General features: G+C 42.8%; 1 protein-coding gene across 11 annotated transcripts in view; it reads right to left on the bottom strand.

The window, feature by feature from the left end:
* Positions 1-22,209, bottom strand: part of CARMIL1 (capping protein regulator and myosin 1 linker 1) — a 310,110-nt gene that overhangs the window by 70,897 nt on the left and 217,004 nt on the right. For all 11 annotated transcript variants that reach the window (XM_042985575.1, XM_042985582.1, XM_042985577.1 and 8 more), the window contains 4 exons: positions 21,891-21,989; positions 14,028-14,156; positions 13,212-13,343; positions 2,658-2,833 (listed from right to left, as the gene is read on the bottom strand). In XM_042985575.1, coding sequence (XP_042841509.1) covers positions 2,658-2,833; positions 13,212-13,343; positions 14,028-14,156; positions 21,891-21,989 — 536 coding nt within the window. The remainder of the gene's footprint in view (positions 1-2,657; positions 2,834-13,211; positions 13,344-14,027; positions 14,157-21,890; positions 21,990-22,209) is intronic.

Genomic DNA, 22,209 nt, shown 5'->3' on the forward strand with positions numbered 1-22,209 from the left:
GGTTTGCCTCCCTCTCTGTTTCTACCTGAATTTTGTTATTACTTTAATATGCATTTCCCCCACCTTGAAAAAAAACTTTTTGCCAACCAAATGGGACCACATTGAACTGCTTTTGCCTTCAAACTATTATAAACTCACTGTTCTCTTGCCTTTGATGAACAGAAGTTACCATAATGTTCAGTTTTAGTGTCTCTTGCCTGACCTTACGCAGGAGTCCAGACAACAGAAAGTAACACACTAGTTAATTTTGGAGTTTTCACTAATAAATCGGCCACCAAGCTGTCAGTCGGATAGCTGGTATTTTAGTCAGAATTTTACCTATGTGGTATTCCCAAGAATTCAAACTCCATTCGTGTGTCTTCAGTCTGACTAGTCCTACCTAAATGCACATACGCACAAATGTACATAAATGCACAATACATTTCAAGATGAATGTGCTAAAGAGATACATACCCACACTCCCACATCGACTCATGTGTTCCGTCTGCTCTTGAAGTCAAGAATTGTAAAGTTTTGACAGCAGGGAAAGGAGTTATCAAAATAAAATTATTTAATCACAAAGCTAAGTTTGAAAGTATATTTGTGTAACAGGGAAAAACCTTTCTAACCTAAAGGCAGTAATTGGCATTGGGAGTTTTCTGCCAAGGAAGATTTCGGATGGCAGGGTGGGAAAATGGAGGCACTAACTCTCTGATGCCTCCATTAAAAATTTTCCTAGGCTGAAGATAAAAGGACGTTTCATTAATTCCTGTCTCCGAAACAAGGTCCCAGTAGCTACTTGGTTTATCTAATACTTTATTATTCCCCAGAGGCATCCACTGACAAAATTCACCTGGGTCTCATTAAAAATACAGATTACTGGGTCCCACCCAAACCTCTGGGGGAGGAGCTGGGGGGCTGGGAATCTCATTATAACAAGCATTTCCTCTCCTTTTTTCAGCCATGTTTGGAAAATTTACTCCCTCATAAAACTATAGAATCAGTAGTCTATTTCTCAGGTTCTCTCCGCCCCACCCTGAACTGGGGAGGGGTGGTTTATCTGTCTCAAGTTGTAGCACCAAAAATGATCCTTTAAATACAATGCACTTAAAAAAAAAAAAAGTCTCAGGATGGTTCTATCATTTTGTTACTGGATATTACACTTCCTTATTGAACTTCCAAACTGCAAACTTTGTAGGGGGAATGATTCCACTTAAGCCCCATTGCACAGATGTACCTGAATGTCTACACAGGTGTGGATGTGCAATTTTCATCCCACCAGTGCTCAGGGCGATACGTTATAAAAAGCCAGGCAGGGACTTAATGAACACAGAGGCGAGTCACTGATGTAAAGCGTTCTATACTGCTGTTCACTTTTCAGAATCTGCCCCTTTTCAAAAGAAGTGACCATATTTGACAGAATTTGGTGCAATAAAGGCATCAGAGTATGGTCCAATGGCAGTTCAACCCATTATGACGGAAGAATGGCGGCCAATACATTTTTTCCTTCTTTGTACATAAGGGGCCTCAACAAAAATCCCAAAACTCTAGGTTCAAGAAATATGAAAGCATACCTCGTAAGGGCTAGCTAGAGTTGATAAAATCACTAATCTGCGGGGTCCTGTAAATCCTCTTCATGTCTTTTCATTTCTCAGTTCCTTCAAACTGTATCATTCAGCTGAGTCGGCACCAGAATCTTTTATTTTTAGAAACCCCAACACACACACGGCTGCGTCTGAGACCCGAGACTGTCCCATTACTGCAAAAATCCTCAACCCTCAAAGTCCCAAGATCGAGCTTCAGTATCTAGATTGTGTAACATTTTTGGCTTCTTTTAATTCTTTTTCTCAAAGGCTGCCATTCAGTTACGCATCATTCGCTATGTGTTGACACAACTCCTAATTCTTCAGAGGAGAGCTGGGGTTTTTTACAGTTTTTTAAATTTAAAATTTTTTTTTTGGCTACATCTAAATACTCTTATCAATAAGAAACGGTTAAAATGGAAAAAATGGGGAAGTTCAAATATTTCTGAACCTGGACTTGGTTTCTAGTCCACTGATTCCCCAACTGAGACGAAATGAGAACTCGTGGAGTATCACTCGGACTGGGAACCACCTGAGTTTCTACGTGGAAACTGAGGAAACTGTTGGTGATCCCACCCTCTCGGTATTTGTATTTTGGCCTGTTTTCCAAATGTGACGAAGCACAGATCCAGGTAAACACTCCAGGACAGCGTTAGCCCATACACAGTATCACAGACCCAGCAAAAGAACACAGAAGGAAAATACGGTAAGGGCACGGTGGGCCTGCCTATTTATAGGTTGTGTCTTGGCTCAGAATAGGACAGTGGCAGGAAGCCAACTTCAAGTTAGTGCTTTCTAAAGGTGGAAGATAAGCTTCAGAGGCAGCAAAAAAGGGATTACAGACAGGTACCCCCTGTTAAAAATAAAACCCGTAAAAAGAGCAGTTAGCTGTATGCTCTTTAGTAATGCACGCGTTCTTGTGGAAATGTGTAAACCTATGCATTTATGCACAGCTCTATTTATATACAGTCGGCGCCTATCAGACATGCCTCACGCGTTATATACGGAGACAGCCAACAGTAACGGTCTTCGCGGCTGCTCCCACGGCATTCACAGAAACCACAGAACCTCGGTTTATTAACATCGTAAACCTACCTAATTTTGTTAAGGATGTCAATTCCAGACTGTTCCAACAGGACATTTTTAACAAAGGTACGTGGGATGGAGATCTTTTCAGTGCTGGCATGAATCAAGTCTTGTCGGATGTGGGCTTTCTTCATCACGTTGGGACACAGATCCTCGGCAGCGTCGACCATGGACTCGAGCAGCACCTGCAGAGTGGCACGAGCGCAGGGGAGAGGTGATGGCGGGGCACAGGACGCACCTGCCATAAGCCTGAAAGGTGGTTATAGCATGACGCTGAGCCCTTGGACGGCGGGGCCCAAGAGGGAGCGCAGAGCACGGTTAAGGATTCTGAGCCGCCCTGGGGTGACCTGTGACCGTTGATGAGCACTGATCTCAGGTAATCACTTTAAATACCCGGCAGGCCGGCATCGGAAGTGGCTGGCTGTGCCAGGTGCACTTACCGCCAGGCATTCGTGAAAAGATGTCAAAGGACACACGTCGAGCCTTTACTCGCCACCTTACCACACCAGCTAGTTCCCCCTGCTGCCAGAAAATAAAGCAACAGATGCCCTTTGAAACTATATCGAACTTGACCTCTTGCGTGATTTTGTAAATCACAGAAACCCCAAATCAGGGCGAACCATTCAAGAGCTCTATCAAAACATCAGTAGCAAAAAAAAAAAAAAAAAAAAAAAAGAATTCTACAGATTTATTCTTTTAAAAGAAAAGTTTTAGTGCTGAGTCGAACTGTAATTGTTACAACAACAAGAAACAACATGGATGACGGACACAAACATTTACGGGGCACTTTACAAACAACACTCAAAACATGCTTAAGGAGCACTCTAGAGTTTGTCAAATCTTTCTCCACATTTGACACTGGGTGGCGATGGGGGGCGGGGCAGGGGTTCACACGATCACCATTTTGTAGTTGAAGAATGTGAGCTAGAGAAAGTTAAATAACTTGCCTGACATGGACGAGACGGCTTGTAGTGTGTGAAAATGGCACCAGTATTCGTGTCAGACCTAAATCTGAACTGTAGCTGAGTGATAGCGGGCTGTTACGGCTTTCCTAATTTTACTTTGCTCGTGTATAAAATGGCAAATAAAAAAGTCCTTGCCTCCCAGGATCATTGAAGATAAAAGGACATTACACACGTAAAGTACGTAGTATAATGCCCAGTGTGCAGTGAAAGTTTCGTCAGGGTGCCTGGATGGCTCAGTCGGTTGAGCTCAGGTCACGATCTTGTGGTCTGTGAGTTCGAGCCCCACATTGGGCTCTGTGCTGACAGCTCAGAGCCTAGAGCCTGCTTCGGATTCCATGTCTCCCTCTCTCTCTGCCCCTCCCCTGCTCACACTCTGTCTCTGTCTCTCTCAAAAATAAATATTAAAAAAAGTTTTTTAAAAAGTTAGTCTATCACAGACCATATTATGAATCTGTTTCCACAGATACTACTTTTAACGATAAGATCTGGAAGCCAGCGTGATGCCATTACTATTCTGGTGTGAACAAGGACAAAGTGGCATTATCCTGGACAGATGGGTACAGGCTCTGTCCGCTCACATATTCACATCCAAGCCCAATCCCACTAGTGACATCTCTCGTTCTGCTGCTGGCTGGGAAGTAGAACGGCAGGATCTTGTGAAACACAGAGAGGGGGGGGAAAGGCAGCCACCTGAGAAGTTTCCAAAAGCAACTCCTATTTTGACAGCACTCTACCCCTATTATAACTCTAATTACTGGTTTTGCACATTACTCTAAGAAAGCTACAAGCAATGCAAATAAGATCGTGTAAAACAGATTATTTTCCTCGTTGGCATGAAAAGAAACACACTCCGGTCCAGACTGCATAGCAGTCCAGCCTTTCCGATAAGAATCTATACTCCTCCACATTCAGCTTAGTTCAAGCATTACCTCTTTGAGGTGACCTTCTTGATCTTACTGTCTCTATGGCCTTTACACCCCAAGCTGTGTTTCATGACATTCTTTGGTAACACCTAGCATCTGGTGGGGATCTCAGAAATTAAATGCGTCATAAAATGGTCAAGAATGCAGTACCTTTTAGCCACTTGGGTGTGAAAGAACCCCTTTGAGAATCTGATGAACACTCAACTCAGAATAGTATAAAATTTTGCATGTAACTTTAGAAGTTCATGGAGAATTAGAGGCACCAGACTCCAGACGTACAACTTGCACCTGACGGCAACCGCGAACTCCTACCCTTTATCGTCAGGACCTAGCACACCTCTTGGGACATCTCTAAAAACATAAAAAAAGTGTTACAAGCCCAGGGACTCACCGAATGTGGGTACTGAACAGTACATCTTTTCTCGGCTAGTCTTCTCTCTCTCTGTTGCATTGGTTTGTCTACCTCTGCTCACTGTCCTAATTATGATACATCCTAATATATTGTTAAGCAAGACTACCAACCATCTTGCTCTTCGTAAGCATCTGAGCTATTTCGAGCACTGCTTTTCCATATACTCAGAATTAGCTTTGTCAAGGTCTGTTAAAAATCTGTTGGAATTTTCACTGAATTGTGTCCAATAATAGATGAGTTTTGGAAAAACTGGCATCATGGGATCCCGTCTCTTCTACTCAGAAACACGACACACATTTTACTGATTTAGACTTTCTTTTAATGGTTATTCATTTTTTTTAAGATTTTTTTAATGTTTATTTTAGAGACAAAGAGAGCACGCACAAGATGTGGAGGGGCGGAGAGAGACAGGGACAGAGGATCCAAAGTGGGCTCTGCACTGACTGCAAATGGCAATATCTCATTCCTTTTTTGTTGTTGAGTAATATTCCACTGTGTGTGTGTGTGTGTGTGTGTGTGTGTGTGTCCGTCCATTCATCTACTGTTGGACAATGGGCTACTTCCGTATCTCGGCTATCGTACATAATGCTGCAATAAACATACAGGCGGATACATCTTTTCGAATTTGTGTTTCTGTTTTCTTTGGGTAAATACTCAGTATTGGAATTATTGGATCATATGGTAATTCCATTTTTCATTTTTGAGGAGCCTGCATACTGTTTCCCACAGTGGCTGTCCCAGTTTGCATTCTCCACATCCTCACCAATACATACTTCTGGTCTTCTTGATTTTAGCCACTGTGTCAGGATATCTCCTTGTAGGTTTGATTTGCATTTCCCTGATGATTAGTGATGTTGAACATCTTTTCATGTGTCTGTTGGCCATTTGTCTGCCTTCTTTGAAAAAATGTCTATTCAGGTCCTTTGCCTATTTTAATTGGATTATTTGGGGGGTTTTTTTGGTATTGGTATTGACTTGTAGACAAGTTCCTTACATATTTTGAATAGTCACCCCTTATCAGCTATATTATTTAAAAATATCTTTTCTTATTCAGTAAACTGCCTTTTTGTTTTGTTGGTGGTTTCCTTTGCTGTGCAAAACCTTTTTATTTTGGTGTAAACCCCAGAATTTAATTTTGGTTTTGTTTTTCTTGCCTGAGGAAACCTATTTAGAAAAATGTTTCTTTGGCTGATCAAAGAAATTACTGCCTATGCTTCCTTGTAAGAGTTTTATGGTTTCAGGTCTCACATTTAGGTCTTTAATCACATTTTCAGTTGATTTTTTATGGTGTAATCAAATGGTCCGGTTTCATTCTTCTGCATGAAGCTCTCCAGTTTTCTCAGCACTATTTGTGGAAGAGACTGCTTCCCTGTTGTATATTCTTGCCTCCACTGTGGTAGATTAATTGACCATACAAGCTTGGGTTCACTTCTGAGCTCTCTATCCGGTTCCACTGATCTGTGTGTCTATTTTTGTGTCGGTACCATACTGTTTTCATCACTACAAATCTGTAATATATCTTGAAATCTGGAATTGTAATACCCCTGGCTTTGTTCTTCTTTCTGAAGGCTGCTTTGGCTGTCTGGGGTCTTTTGAGGTTCCATACAAATTTTAGTATTATTTGGTCTAGCTCTGTGAAAAATATAGTTGGCATTTTTGTGGGGACTGCATTAAATTTGTAAGTTGCTTTGGGTAGTATGGACATGTTAACAATATTGATTCTTCTAATCCATGAGCATGGGATATCTTTCCATTTGTCCGTGTCATCCAATATTCTCTACTATTACTTTTTAAAATTACTTGATCAATTACTGGTAGTCGTATTCAGAGTTTTCTACCGCAATGAATTTGTTGATTTCTTTTCGTAATTGTGTCCACTTGTTCTTATATACACGAAGCCCTAGGACGAGACGCATACACATTTGAAATTATGTGTTTCTGGGAAACTGGGTCATCCAATGACCTATTTTATTTCCAGTGAGGCCTCTTCTATTGTATCACTAGGTTTGGGTGGGAGCATTCCCCTGGTGTGGAGCTGAACCTTGTACTGCAGAATGGTTAGGTTCATTGTCACCTGGCTAAGCCAGTGGCTCTGAGAACCCCAAATAATCTCAAACACTTCCTAATGACCTTCTAGGCAGGCAGTGAAACCCCTGGTTTAGTGTCTCGGCTTCAGTTGTTATATGAGAAATCGTAACATGGATATTTTACTTCCTGTCTGAAGCAGCACTGACCAATGGACCTTCCTGAGATGATCAGTGCCGTCCAATAAGGGAGCCACTAGTCACGCATGGCTATGGAGCATTTCAAACATGGCGAGTGCAACTGAGAAACTGAATTCTAAGTTTTTAAAAGTTAATGTTAAATTAAGTTTAAATGACATGTGGGTAACAGATAATACACTGGAGAATGTAGGTCTAGCACTGATGTCCTAAACCTTTTCCCGAATAAAACTAGGATGTTAGATTGCTCTTCCTCATTCCCTATTGACTTAAATACTGGGTTCCGATATTTTATTTATATGTACTCCTAATTTCACAGCACAGACTAGGTATTCTACGATAAACTATACACTGTTGTTTATAGTCAATGTTTGTCTTTACCCACATCTGGTATTTTCCCTTATTATTCTTCCTTGCATCTCAGACCCTCTCTCTTTGGAAATTTCTCCTTTGCCCCAAAGTATATTCTTTAGATGTTTATTTAGTGTAGTCTAGTTACAGTAAGCTATTTCAGTTTTTGTTTCGATGCAAATGCTTTCATTTCATCCTTATTCTTAAAAATTAGGTGTGTTGGGTATAGAATTCTTGGTTTACACTATGTGTTCTGTATGTTCTCTCGGGAGCATGAAGATATTCTTTCATCATCTTTGGCTTCCACTGACTACTGATTTGAGAGCCGTCTTATCAGTCCTAATACTGGTCTTTTTAAAGCAAAGACGGCTTTGCCCTCCCTGTGGCTCCTTGCAATATCTTTTCTTTGCTCTCAATGTTTTTCACTTTTCGTTATGTGATTGTAGACGCGGATTTGCTCTTATCTGACATGGGTTATCGCTGGACTCCATGAACTGAAAGACTCTGGTCTTTCAACAATCCCTGAAATTCTCAGCTACCACCTCTTCAGTTGTTCCTTTTACTGTTCTCTCTTCCCTTCTGGAGATATAAATTAGATATAAACTTCCTCACTCCTTACAGTCTCCATTTTGTTAGGCCATGTTACGCTACCTTCAGACAATTTGCAGTAAGTGACCCTGTATTTGAAATGTGATAATCAGATTTTACTTTGCATGTATCTCCCCAATGACAGTTATGAGGGTCTCTTATTTCTTAACTGTAAAAACAACTAACACTACTCTGAAATCCTGCACAGTATTTGTAAAATAAATTGGGTGAATAGCCTTAACATGGCGGCTACACTCCCATATTCTTGCAGTGGGCCAAAGACTTGCTGTAATTCACTACCAGCCAATACAATGTCCACACTAAAGGGCCCTGAAATCTTTCTTTTGCTTTAGAAAATAAGTATAGGGAAATAAGAAAACTCAGAGAACTCTTTTAGCCAAATGGAGTTAATACCTGCGAAAATGCCATCGACACCCCTCAGGCCTCATTTCCTTCATAAATCTGAAATTTACCAGTGATGTATTTCACAGGTTACACTGGGAGTGAATAAGAATTTCCAAAGCCAAAACAAGCACTCTGAAATTTAAGACCAGAAGGGAAAAATGAAGGTTTCTTTTATGTTAAAACATTCAAATCCCGTTTATCCATCCACTATTACTGCTCTTACTCTGGGAATCAATGTTAGGATCAAAAAAAGGGAAAACAGGAGGAGAGTTGTCCTTTTAAAATACCTAAAACAGCCTAGTCCAGAGAAAATAGCACCTCGTTTCAAAGAGATTTCTCCAAACTTAATGGCTTTCTTCTCTTCAGGAAGTCTGCTAAGAAGGCGGCTCACCTGGACATTTCTTTTGCTTTTCTTAAAGGATATTTTTTTGAAAGATGGCTCGGAGAGCTAGTGGAACTTATTCTTACCCAATGTTCAAAATGTCTACCGTTGGCCCTGGTGTAGGACAACGCTTAGACACAGGGACACCGCTGACCTGCTTAGAGCACGGAGCTAGGAGCAAGCCCGGGGCACAACCCCAGCCCTACTTGTCCCATTATTTGAAAATTCACTGCAATAAAAACTTAATTCTACAAAACCATCCATCCATATTAGCTTTTGCTAGTGCAACACATGAATTTGAAAGAGTTTGGCAGATAGAGAAAGGACTTCTTTTAAAAACAAAGTTGATATTAGTAGCGAAATAAAGAAGGACCACTGTAGTTTAGTAAAAAAGTTAATATGGATTCGAATAAGACACATTTTTCCGACATAATTTTAAGAAAATCAAGACACTGAAAGGCTGTATAAATAGACAAATGGGGATTTTTTAAAAATAGTGAAACGATGTCCATTTGTCAGTAAACTAGAAGGAAACAGAGAGGAAGTAAACTGCCTGCAGTCTATTGAAAGTAGTCTACTGTACACAGTTAAAAGGAAACTCATGAGCAACTTTTAAGTCAGAGGTCGCGATTGAAGATTTGCTCTGATTCATGCCAGACGTTCCCAAAGGGAAAGGAACTTGCAAGGGGACTGAAGAGTGAAGAAAACAAGCAAGTGGGGAATATCAAACACGGGCCACTGAGGAGCTGGGACCTCGGGGACCCGAGAGCAGAGAAAGGCATTCTCTGGCACACGCAAATAAGAAAGCCGTGATGGAGGCCCCCAGTGGGACTGGCCAGCATCAGAAGATGCGGGAAACGTCTATTTACAAAAAAATAGTTTGGGTCCTAAATATATTGCCATTTTTTTCAGGCTTTTAAAAATTCAAAAGCTTTCTACTTCAGACCTCTGCCTTCTACTCCCTCCCAAGAACGAGAGGTGAGTCCATGGCAACCGCTCAGTGCACAGAGAAGGAAATGAGACAGAGGCAAGGCAGACGGCTTGTGGTTTCCACCAGCTGAGACAAACACAGTCAGCAGCTGTTCGACAAGGAAGGTCCTGTTGCCGTGTCTGACTTGGATTTAGATGCCAGCCAATTTTTGGCACGTAAGGAGTTCTCGCACATACATTAAAGGGAAAAATTAGACAGTAGATACAAATATTCAATGTATAAAAGAAATACAAATGGCTAATAAAATTATTTGACTTATACTGCCTACTAAAAAGAATCCAAGGGACAGGGGTGCCTGGGCGGCTCAGTCGGCCAAGCGTCGACTCTTGATCTCGGTTCAGGTCACGGTCTCACGGTTTGTGAGTTCGAGCCCCACGTCGGGCTCTCTGCTGATGGCACAGAGCCTGCTTGGGATTCTCTCACTCCCTCTCTCTCTCTGCCCCTCCCCTGATCGTTCTCCCTCAAAATAAATAAACATTTAAAAAAAATCCAAAGGACAAAATGAACTTTTTGTAACCCTTTATATTGACGAATATTAAAAGATTACTACACAAATACTGAAAGAGGGTGCAGCAAATGCAAGCAGTTGCACATCAAGGTATAAAAGACCACTGGACCTACGAGTGGGTCAGCTATCGGCATTGACCCTAACTGGACTCATCAGAAATTAGACAATAAACAGGCTGGCTGCGAGATAACAGAAAATACGTACTGGTCTCTGGCCCCAGTTCCTGGCACAGAGCTCCGAAAACCCTTGTAATTTCCTGGATACCAGGAGCGTCTTTTGTTCTAATGGGGTGACGCTGGGTGGGCTTCTGAATGGTTCCGGATGAGGGCTGGTCATTGGAAAAGACCGAACCACGATTAGGAGGTAGGAGTTTTCAGCCCTGCTACACCTTCTCTTGAGAAGGGAGCATAAAAAATCCAAAAAGTACAGGGCGCCTGGATGGCTCAGTCGGTTAAGCATCTGACTCTTGGTCTTGGCTCCGGTCATGATCTCACAACTTGCGAGTTCGAGCCTTGCGTCGGGTTCTGCGCTGACAGCGCGGAGCTTGCTTGGGATTCTCTCTTTCCCTCTCTCTCTGCTCTCTCTGGCTCACGTAGTCTCTCTCTCAAAATAAATTTTAAAAACTTTAAAAAATTTCCAGAAAGTACACGTTCAGAGAACTTCCAGACTGGTGAGCACGTGGAGGCACGGGGTGGGGGGGGGGGGGTGGCTCTGTGACAAGGTGTGGCAGGTTTGTGCCTCCCCACGGACCTGCCCTGGGCCTGTCTTTCATCTGAGTGTTCATCTGTACCGTTCATCACATCCTTGAATAGACTGGTAGACGTGTTTCCTTGACTTCTGTGAGTCGCTCTAGCAAATTAACCCCACCTGAGGGGGGTGATGGGGGAACCTCTGATTTAATTATAGCCAATCGGTCAGAAGCACAGGTGACAACCTAGACTTCCTGTTGGCATCTGAATTAGGGGTGAGGAACAGTCTTGTGAGACTGAACTCCTAACCTGTGGGGTCTGAACCTTCTCTGGGTAGACAGAGTCAGAACTGAGTTAAGTTGTAGGGCACTCAGTTGGTGTCACAGAGAATTGCTTGGTGGGGGGAAATTCCCACACATCTGGCGACCAGAAGTGTCAGGAGTGAAGCTTTCGGTGTGAAAGTGAAGGACAGACAGGGGGACAGAGGTTTCTGAATGCACTGGTACATCCATGTCATGAGATACTGTGTCGCCATTAAAATGATGGCGATCATTCACTTTCCTTGAATTGTATTCATGACCTGGTACCGAATATAAAAAGTATTCTAGCATAATCATGTAGATGTAAAATTGTGCGCAGAGACACGGAGTGTTTGGAAAATTCACTAAAACATGAAGAAGGACGCCACTCTGGGATCTCAAGTGGTTTTTACTTTCATTTCTTTTACACTTATTAGTACTGTTTCAACGTTTCACAGACTGAGCTTCCTTTCTTAAGTAAGAAATAAATAAACAACAAAGATAGCATCCTTACATATCTTATCCTTCGTGGAGGACAAAACATTAGCTAACAAATGATCTGGCAGGACTCTACCAACCAGCTAGTGGTCCTTTTTCCGCCCCTTTGTCTTTATTCAGAATGGATTCAAAATAACCACGTTAAAAAAATTAAATAAAGGCAATACACAAACAAGAGCCTCTCTACGTCATACGCACAGGGAGACAACAGAGGCTTAAACTCCTAAATAATCCACATTTTCTTCCTCATTAAGTTAATTTACAAGCATAGTAATTAGCCTGTTGTGAAATTATTACTGAGTCCCACATCAAATCCCTATGAACCATAGCAATTTTGTTCTCAGAAGAAACCAAATAATTATAGAAATGCAGACACGGTTTTTTAAGGCATCCTTGAGCAGGCAGGTTAGAAATGATGAAAACTTTTTGAAGGTAACATTTCTCTGTGTAGCTGTTTTTTGAAGCTACCTTAAGAAAAATCTAGTCTTGGGGCACCTGGGTGACTCAGTCGGTTAGGCGTCCGACTTCGGCTCACGTCATGATCTCACAGTTTGTGAGTTTGAGCCCCGCGTCGGGCTCTGTGCTGACGGCTCGGAGCCTGGAGCCTGCTTCGGATTCTGTGTCTCCCTCTCTCTCTGCCCCTCCCCTGCTTGTGCTCTCGCTCTCTCTCTCTCTTTCTCTCTCTCTCAAAAATTAAAAAAAAAAACAAAACACTAAAAAAAACTGTAAAAAGAAAAAAGAAAAATCTAGTCTTTGGTTACTCTACTCCCTTACATTTCAGAGGCTTTTTTCAGCTGGGGAGCCTGGGGACAAGTCTCTGCCACTTTGGGTGCCTTGTGACTTCATCTAAATCCCTATCTTTGTCTTTTAAGCTTCTTATAAGGACTGTTACCTCCTCGCCTAGCGGGAGTCTCCAAAGCAGCAGCACGTAGGCACTGTAAACAGAGCTCCCATCCTCCTTCCTGTTCTCTAAATCAAATGTAGTCACACAAGTTATTTTTTCCCTAAAGCAGTCTTCTCTTTCTGCCTCGTACGTAGAAATCCATCGTTCCCTTATCAGTGGTGATGGTAAAGTACATTTAGAGGTTTACCACCAAAAATAAAATGGCATTCTCTAGGTTTCACTTGATCTCATGATGTAAGAAGTTATTCCAAAACTTAGAAACGAAGCTAGAAAAGCACAGCATTCGCTCTCTACCACATGCACGTGTGGGCAGGTGCACGCGCACACACACGGACACACAGGTCTAGAAAACGTCAGTAGCTATGGCATGAAATACATAGCGAGGTCACAACGATTTCATTTTCCAAAATAACAGAAACCACAAACCTTTAGTTGTTCATCTACGACTCTCGTGACTTCTCCAGCCATTGATTCCAGGGTCTCTTGAATTGGACCGGATAACGAGCCACTGGCCCCCGCCCAAGATGCACCACCAACGTGGTATAAGTTTGGTAACAACTGTAATAAAAGTACAAATCACCTCTCTGTAATTAAATAAGCACCAAAGTCACTGCAGAGTTAGTAAAAAAGGATGAAGAAATATTATTAGAGATTATGTATTCTTGATCAAAGGCTCTTTAATACAGATTTAGAAACAGGGGTCCAGCTTTGAGACCATAACCGTACGTTAGCTCTGTGCCCCTTGATGTCCTCATCTGGGGTACGAATGCCCAAGGACTTCCTACTCCTAACACTCCGTGATCGTGTGAGTCCAAGAGCAGAGCCAGGACAGGGCTCCAGGTTTTCTGACCCCATTAGTCAAGTCACACTTGGGGAACCAAATTCTACTTAGAAAGAAGCTTTCTTTAAGGTGCCAGAGGGGAGTTTCACGCCATCAGCTTGGAAGCAGAATGACTGAAGAAGGAGTTGTTCCTCATTTAAACGACAACCCTACCTCCCATTTATTCAGGGCTTGATTGCACTTTTTATCCTACTCAACTTTTTATTCTGTGTGTCGATGGCCGGTGATTCGGGTGAATCACAGAGAGGAAGCAAAGCTGAACTCCGTTCACTCTGCCCCTTGTTAATAACCTCGAAATCGGGTAGAAAGATTAACAAAAGGTGGAACTGTTTTCTAAAATGGAAATTAAAACAAACTTTTTTATTACACAAGTTTCTCACGTAGCCTGACGTGCTACTCACCGTTTTAGAATTCTTGGCATCACGCATGAGCCTTTCTGCTGATTTTAAATCTTCCTGGACGGCGTCTCCCGCACAGTTTCGTAACGAGTTGAGATGGTCCTGTACTTTCACACATATTCTGTCAATCATCTGTTCCATGCGGTCAAAATGGCAGCCGGCACCCAAGTCAGCACAGCCGGTGTTACGACGGAAGGAAACACAGAACGAATGAGCGGAACATTCGAGGAGGCAGCCTCCAGCCACTTATTTATTTATCTGTTCACATAAGGAGGCTTTGGCAACATTAACGCCGGTACCACATCTCAGGGACTGGAGTCCCTTTTCCTGCCTTAGGAAATGCAACACGTAGAACAAAAGTGCATCCTTCTGGATGATTCAGAATGTCACGGGTACTCGGTGACATTTAGCTAGGCAGTAACTCTCCTTCATTAACTTTTATTGAGTACCCTCTGTGTCAGACATAGTGCTAGGTACTTAGGAAACAGAGAAACAGAGTGTGCAATTTGGAGACGGCTGAAATGACTGCAAAACGGTGCCCAGGGCCAGCTGGTCTCCATGTTACAGAATCACAACATCACTGGAAATGAACATTTTTAAAGCTAATTCAATTCTATCAGGTACTTTTCCATATAAATTAAAAGGCACCCCTCCCCCGAAAAAGCCAAGTTGAGGGTTTATCATATTAACATAGGCGACGATGATGTTTAGTTTCTATTCCATTGAAGCCCCTCTCCCAGGTTAACTGCATCTGAGCTATTTTCAGTTACTCCATGGACTTCAACGTGAAACCCATAGGGAGGTGATAGATCACTAGTGCGGACAAAAAATACTACAGAAGGGCAAGGTTATGTCCGTTCGTATTTGTATTTATAGAGAAAGCATGAAGAGAGCTAAGAATCCTAAAGAAAGAGATAAACAGCGTGGTCTGCAAAGTTCCTTCAGCATTTTGATCAGAACTGCAGGCTATTTCGTGTCCTTACAAAAGAATTAATTCTCCCAGAGACCGAACATATCCAGAGTCTCATCCCATCTGATAATTCATTTGGCAGAGGTGACAATCTAGCATTATTTTTATTTAAATTCCTGCTTGCTCTATTTTCAATGATCTCCTGTAACAACTATAGGAAGCCAACGTCGGCTCTCCTTCCCCCATAAATTCTGCCATAATAAAAACTTCACTGCGCTGCTCAGAAGACTTAAGGTCTGATTACATCTCGCCCGCCTTCCTCTTCTAGAAAGTCAGGTTCGTGACATCTACCCCATCTTCCTTTCTGGTGTATTACGAAGACAACCAGTAAAATAACACCACTCAAAGCAGCTACTCCCTTGACAAAGGGTCACTAATGTCAACATTAATGTACATTAAGAAGAGCTCCCATTACTATACAACGTACCGAGGTTACAGAAGGGAGGTATCTGGAACTCCCCACAGGAAAAAGCGGTTCTATGAATAATGCTTCTAACTAAAATCTAAGCTGCAGGCAGCGATATCTTCACCTTCTGCATTTTCACGATGCCCTGCAGAGAACTAACTATATATTTTTCAAAATCTTCTTAATTGATGTAAATTCTAACTCTTCCAACTGTTGTATTGATCTGTGCTTCCCGAGGCAAAGAAGGTCATCTATAATTCATATCTTCCCGAGAAGGAATACTTAATTTCACAAGACAAACCACATACTAAAAACGGAAGTGATATATGTCTGAGGCCACCCAAGACTAATTCAAGAGGCATGTGGATGAGGCACTACAAAGGTGGTCGTCCTTACTAATCAGGAGACCAGAGAAACTTCTGGAAGGTATGCCACCAGGCAGTCGCCAAGGAGACAAGTTTCCAGTGAACCCAACACACCACGGTCTTTAGGCGGAACTTTAAAAATTACGTCCAAAAGAAACATGAAAAGTTAGTTCCATTCAAATAAGACACAAAACCTCACAAGACTCAAAGAGTCCTCTGAACACATCCGCGCTAAGGTTTAGAACAAACAGCCCAACAGATCGCGTCCAGATGCTTTACAACCAAAGAGCTCAAGGCCCAGAAAAGTTAGCCTACAGAAGATGACACAGAATGATTACATGGAGAGCAAACTTAGAATCAAGGATTTTGACTACCAGTTCAAATTCAAGTGCCTAAGGTACACAAATGTGAAAAAGAATAGAGACTAGAAGCTGAAAAACGATCATCCCTTGGGTTGGCCCATCAAAGGCCTCATAGTGGATGGCGGCACCGAGGCTCTTATCTTAACCACCCCAGTGCTCCTCTCTTCTCAAGCAGCCGGGGAAAGCTGTGGACCACCGCCATTTGAGAAGCTCACTTCCTTCTCAGGAAATGGATTCCGTCATTCGTGGACACGGTCTCCTTTGAGTCCCAATCCGCCTTCCCGTGTCCTTCCTACAGGCCCCGTGCCTTGCCCTGGAGAACACCCTGAACGATCATCACACACTCTCTTCCACGGGACTGTCATGCATATGTTTCAACACAGCTATCTTTTCTTCCCTAATTCTGGTTGTCTTCGGGCTTCACGTTCCTGGTTCCTCCTGCCATTCTACTACGGTGACAGTTTTACAGTCCCCAACCCTCTGCCCATGCCCGGCCCCTTGTCTGAATTTTCGCTTCCATTTACACACTCATGAAATACACATGCTCAGTGTGTGTATTTCCTTACTATAGAAAGTATTCTTTAATGTAGCACAAGTCACCTTGGCTCGTCTGGCAGCTGAATCATACCATGAACTCATATTTCTGGTAACTATTCAGGCTTTTTCAGATATATTGGGCTGTAGAACCCAAGTTCAGGACTTAGAACTATTAGTAATAAATGCTATCTTTGACTGCTCTCCACCTGTTACAAGTGTTCTCAGTTCTAGCAAATACTGTGTCTGCAGAAAATTCTATCCCCCTCCACGTTAATTTCTTTATTCACTTTAAGAGAAATATACTGAACACCTAAAACAGAAAGAGATTCAGTCCTGAATGAGATGCGTCTTTTGCCAGCAAGCAGCTTAAAAGTCTGGAAGTGGAAAAATATTCACAAGTAACAAGACATAAAGGGCTACGTACAAGGGCACCCACATTCTGTTCACTGCCCAGAAGTTTCACTTCCTACAGTAGTGCCTGCCACGTGACAGACCGTAAACACGTATTCAGTGAACGGAGGAAGGATACAAAGTTGTGCAAGGTTGGAGCCAAGGGAGGGATCACGTCTAGTTGAGGTTGAAGGTGGCTTTTCAACTGGGTCCCGAAAGATGTGCCCAGATTGAGAAAGCAGAAAGGAATTCTAAGCAAAAGACAAAACATAAGCAACGGCACACCCAGATACCTGTTTCCTGCTTAGGAACAGAGGCACTCTACTGGGAGAGATGAGACTAGCAAGTTGATGGGCAAGATAGTGCGAGACTCAGGCACGGGCTAAGGAGACCGAACACAGTGTACAAGGCAGGGGGCATCTGTCCCCTCCTCCTCCCACAACTGTGAACGTGTAAAAATCCTCACCCGTAACACTCTTCGGGACTCAGCTTCCCTGCCTGAGGCACAGGACATGGGCTGTAGACCGCAGAGGGTGGACGCACCAGTTCTCACAGTACTTGCAAAAGAAGAGGCAGGCGTGAGCCGATAAAATACCCAAGAGCCGCCAATGGAATTGGAAAGGAAAGAACAGCTGGGCAGACACGTGGGCACAGCGACCACTGGGTCGGTTCGTCAAAGGAGACAGCCAAGATGACCCCAAGGGTGGTATCCTCAGTGACTGGTGATGCCACTGAGATAAATGATAAAATCAAGAGTTCCAAGGGACAAGTTTCATCTCAGTGACCCTGTATCTCAGAGATGCCGCTCAAGTGGATGAAAAGATATGACTTTCTGGAAAGAAACAGGGAGACACCCAGGAGTCCTCCACAGATGAGAGCATTGAAACGGTAAGAGTGGATGAAAGAGCTAAAGGAAATGAGCACTAAGGACAAAACGTAGACAAAGGACTGCATTTGGAAGATGAAAGGGTAAAGAGTCTTGTAGAAAGGAGACAGATAAGAACCAAGAGAGGCAGAAAGATACGCAAAACAGCACGCTGTCAATGAACCGGGCGGCAAGTCTTAGGAAAGATGAGGCAGCCAACAGTGACGACGATCATCGTGACAGTAAGAATAACGGCAGCAAAATACGTGAACGGTTCACTGCTGGGGAGCCAAGTACTTCGCAAGCTTTATCTCAGTGAATACTCTCACCACCTTCAGAATGGTCTCCCCATTTCACAGATGAAGAAAGCAAGGGTTAAACAGGTTTAAGTACCTAACATCAGTTCACACCCACAGGGAAAGCAGACACTGTCCTTAAATCCGGGTGGTCTACACTATCCTGCCTCCTCTCGACAACGGATGAAGAGGGAGAAAAAGCTCGGGGACTCGGTGACCGAGACCCCTGAGAGGGTCATTTCAGTACACAGATGGGGACACATGTGGAAAGGTTACAAAGGGACATAGTAGGAAAGGAGTCCAGAAAGGGAGTATAAAAACCGTACAGGAGAGGCCGGAAGAGGCTGTTTTGAGTAAATGGCTGTAGGCGATAGAACTGCCCTCCCCGCTTTTTTCCAACGGTCAGAAAACTTTAAGGGTGAGAAGAGCTGAGTTTTGGCAATCTACCGGTAATTCTGGGCCTGTTTTTATAAATAAAGTTTTATTGGAAGAGCCACCGCATTCACGGTCGTCCTGCTCCCCCACGGCAGAGTTGAGTAGACGCAGGGAGACCTTCCAGGCTGCAAGGCCGAAAATATTAACTATTTGATTTCTTTTTTTTACAGAAAAGGTCTGCTGAGTCCTGATGAAGAGAGTTTATGAGGAGGAAAAGAAGAGATTGCAAGCGGAGGTGGGGTGAGATGTCGTAGGGGTCTTTCCTAAACAAAGAAAGACCATAGCAGTTATGAGATGCCATGGTTTCATGACAACATTTTAATCCCTTCCGTGTCACCCGGGAATGATGACTGGCCACGCGGCCGGCAGGGACATTCATCGCAGAGGGTCTATTCTTTCTGTATTCAGACTTCTGGAAACTTGGAGAAGAAGTTTCAACAGGAAGGAGGTAAATCTCTCCTCAAGTGACCGAAACGATGATCATGTCTCAAAATGTGCTAATCATAATGTCCTCAGAAATCCCCAGAGAGAAAAGGTGGCAATATACCTACAACATAATGACTCAAATAATTCAGACCGATGCCACGCACACAGAATTAAACATCTGCATGACGCCTCCCGTGTACAATTTCCTCTAGGTTGAGAAGACGAAACTTACTTTTAAGAATCAGCATTAAAGGCTGCTGCAGTCATTTTTTCAGATGGGCAAAATCCCCTGTGAATGACGGGGAGGTCGGAAGGATATTGTAGTAAGGAAAGCCTGCGTTAAGACAGCTCATAAAGGAACCCAAGGCAAAGGTTCAACATAAGATTTTAGTGCTCTCGTCGCTTTTAATATTCACCACTAAAACCAGGAAGGAACGGTAAACCATAAAGTACTAAGCTAATATTAGTCCCTTGCAGGAAAAAAAAATTAGATTTTTAAGGCATGGGTAAAGGCAAATTATTGTTTCCTTTCTCAAAACTCCACCAGTATTCATAATCACTATTTTTCTTTTTTTTCAACACGCATCACTTTACTTTTTCTTATACCAAGAATGTAGGTTTACTGTAAAGGTTTCAAAGAACACTGTGATGTAAGACAATAAAACTCACCTAATCACACTCCCTGAGAACACATGAACATTCTGAGAACACATGAACATTCTGGTGAACACGCTTTCATAGACCTCTAAGCAGACCTAAGCAATCTTCCCTATAATTCTACCTACTTGGAATATTAGACACGATGCTTTTATTATGGACACTTTGCTTTCATTCTCTTTTAAGAGAAAGCAACAGCAAAAAATTAAAATGACAGCTGCTCTCTCTAAAAATAAATAAACTTTTTTAAAAATTAAAAAAAAAAAAGACGGGCGCCTGGGTGACTCTGTCGGTTAACCATCCAACTCTTGGTTTCGGCTCAGGTCATGATCTCACAGTTTCATGAGTTCAAGCCCCGTGCCGGGCTCTGCATTGACGTCACGGAGCCTGCTTGGGATTCTGTGCCTCTGACTCTCTGTCTGCCCCTCTCCCCACTTGCACTGTCTCTGTCTCTCTCAAAATAAATAAACTTAAAAAATTTTTTTTAAATGACATTTGCACAAGGTAAGAAAATAGTGCAAACCATTAAAAAATGGTCTCAAACAACCAACTTTGCCTGTCAGCCCCTCTCACCCGCCCAGACACTTTTGGAAACCTGCTGCTTCTTAAACTCTTCTGGTGGCTTCCATTTTTAATTTAAATAGTAGACTTACATTGGTATTTTCCTAATTATTTTATTTAAACTCCAATAGAGTTAACTCTATTTGTATTTTTGATTTAAGAAGGACAGATGGGGCAGCTGGGTGGCTCGGTCGGGTAAGCGTCCGACTTCAGTTCAGGTCATGATCTCACAGGCTGTGGGTTTGAGACCCACGTCGGGCTCTGTGCTGACAGCTCAGAGCCTGGAGCCTGCTTCGGATTCTGTGTCTCCCCCTCTCTCTGCCCCTCCCCAACTCATGCTCTGTCTCCCTCTCTCCCAAAAACAAACATCAAAAAAAATTAAAACAACAAAAAGAATGATAGAAAAGAGGCTGATTCCATGAAATAAAAACTAAAATTTCAGCCTACCTACATTCCAACCCAACTTTCTCTCTCTCCAATTCCCAATTTTAGTTAGTATCAGTACTTTTACATTAAGATTCACAACAGTCACATTTCTTTTTTTTTTAATTAATGTCTATTTATTTTTGAGAGAGAGAGACACAGAGTGCAAGCCCCGACGCTGGGCTCGAGCCCAGAAACCACAAGATCGTGACTAGAGCTGACGTCGGACGCTCAACCAACCGAGCCACCCGGGCGCCCCCAGCATTCACATTTCTTAATGGAACAATGCTTAGGCTTTCCCTTCTTGTCTGGGTTGATGTTAAAATTTTGAACCCGCTAAAATGCACTTACAGAATTATGGAATCATGGAATACAAAGAGAAAGAAATGTAATCCTGTCTTTTAACCCTGCAGCTCCAAGTGGATTGTCCAAAGTGGCAATTTTGCAAAGCTTTCCCTCAGCTTTTGTGACTTTAGGGCTTTCATTTCTGCTGCAGTTTCTTCCTTATACTTCATCTTGTGCACTCTGATTTTTATTGTTATGCTGGAGAATTTCCTCAACGAACTTTTTTGTTTGTTTTTTTTTGCATAGGGAATACTGGGGGTAAAATTTCCGAGTCCGTGTCCAAATACATTTTAATTCTGTCCTCATAGCTATTCGACAGAATGGCTAGGTGTAGAGTTCATGGTCCAAAATAAATCCCCCTCTGAACTTTGATGACATCACCTCATTTGCTTCTAGTAATTGGGATGGACACTAAGAAATGGTTCTAGTTCCCTTGTAAGACAGCCTTTTGATTCTCTCTGGCACCTGTTGTTTGTTTTTTTTTTTTATGTATTTATTTTGAGAGAGAGAGAGACAGACAGACAGACAGAGCAGGCGAGTGGGGAAGGGGCAGAGAGAGAGGGAGAGACAGAATCCCAAGAGGAAATCCAAAATACACTTTACCGACAAAAGGCACAAAATCATCAGCGATTAAAAGTGCATTTCTAGCATTGGAATCAGCCTACATTTTCCTCCCTCTGTATATTCCCCTAAACTCCACTTCAGTTTCTTGTCATTTTCAGAAACCAGCTCTCATTGTCCCACTGGGGATGACTCCAGCGACAGAAATCCTGTGCCCCCCGCTGAATGTCTGTCACGGGCGAGTAGGAGAAACCGGTGTCCTCTTACCTGCTGCGTGGTGCTGGTGACAATGCCCTGCTGCAGGCGGTAGGCCTGCTCTTGAAGGTATTTCCTGGTCTCGTGATTCCGGAGCAGATAGTTTTCTATCTGAAAATCAAGCACACGCACCTCTCAAGAACACGTGTGGACTCGGCAGACAGAGAAGTTACAAGCGAAACAGCCCAGGTGCTGAACTTGAAACCAAAGCACGGATTCCCAATGCCGCCTGTGCCTTGACCCCAGACACAACCCAGGACACGGGAAACTGGCTGTGCATTCTCGGTGTCTGAGTTCGAAATGTAACTTGCAGGGAATGGGAGTGTTTTCA

The sequence above is a fragment of the Panthera tigris genome, chromosome B2, assembly GCF_018350195.1.
Source record: "Panthera tigris isolate Pti1 chromosome B2, P.tigris_Pti1_mat1.1, whole genome shotgun sequence".
Taxonomy (NCBI): domain Eukaryota; kingdom Metazoa; phylum Chordata; class Mammalia; order Carnivora; family Felidae; genus Panthera; species Panthera tigris.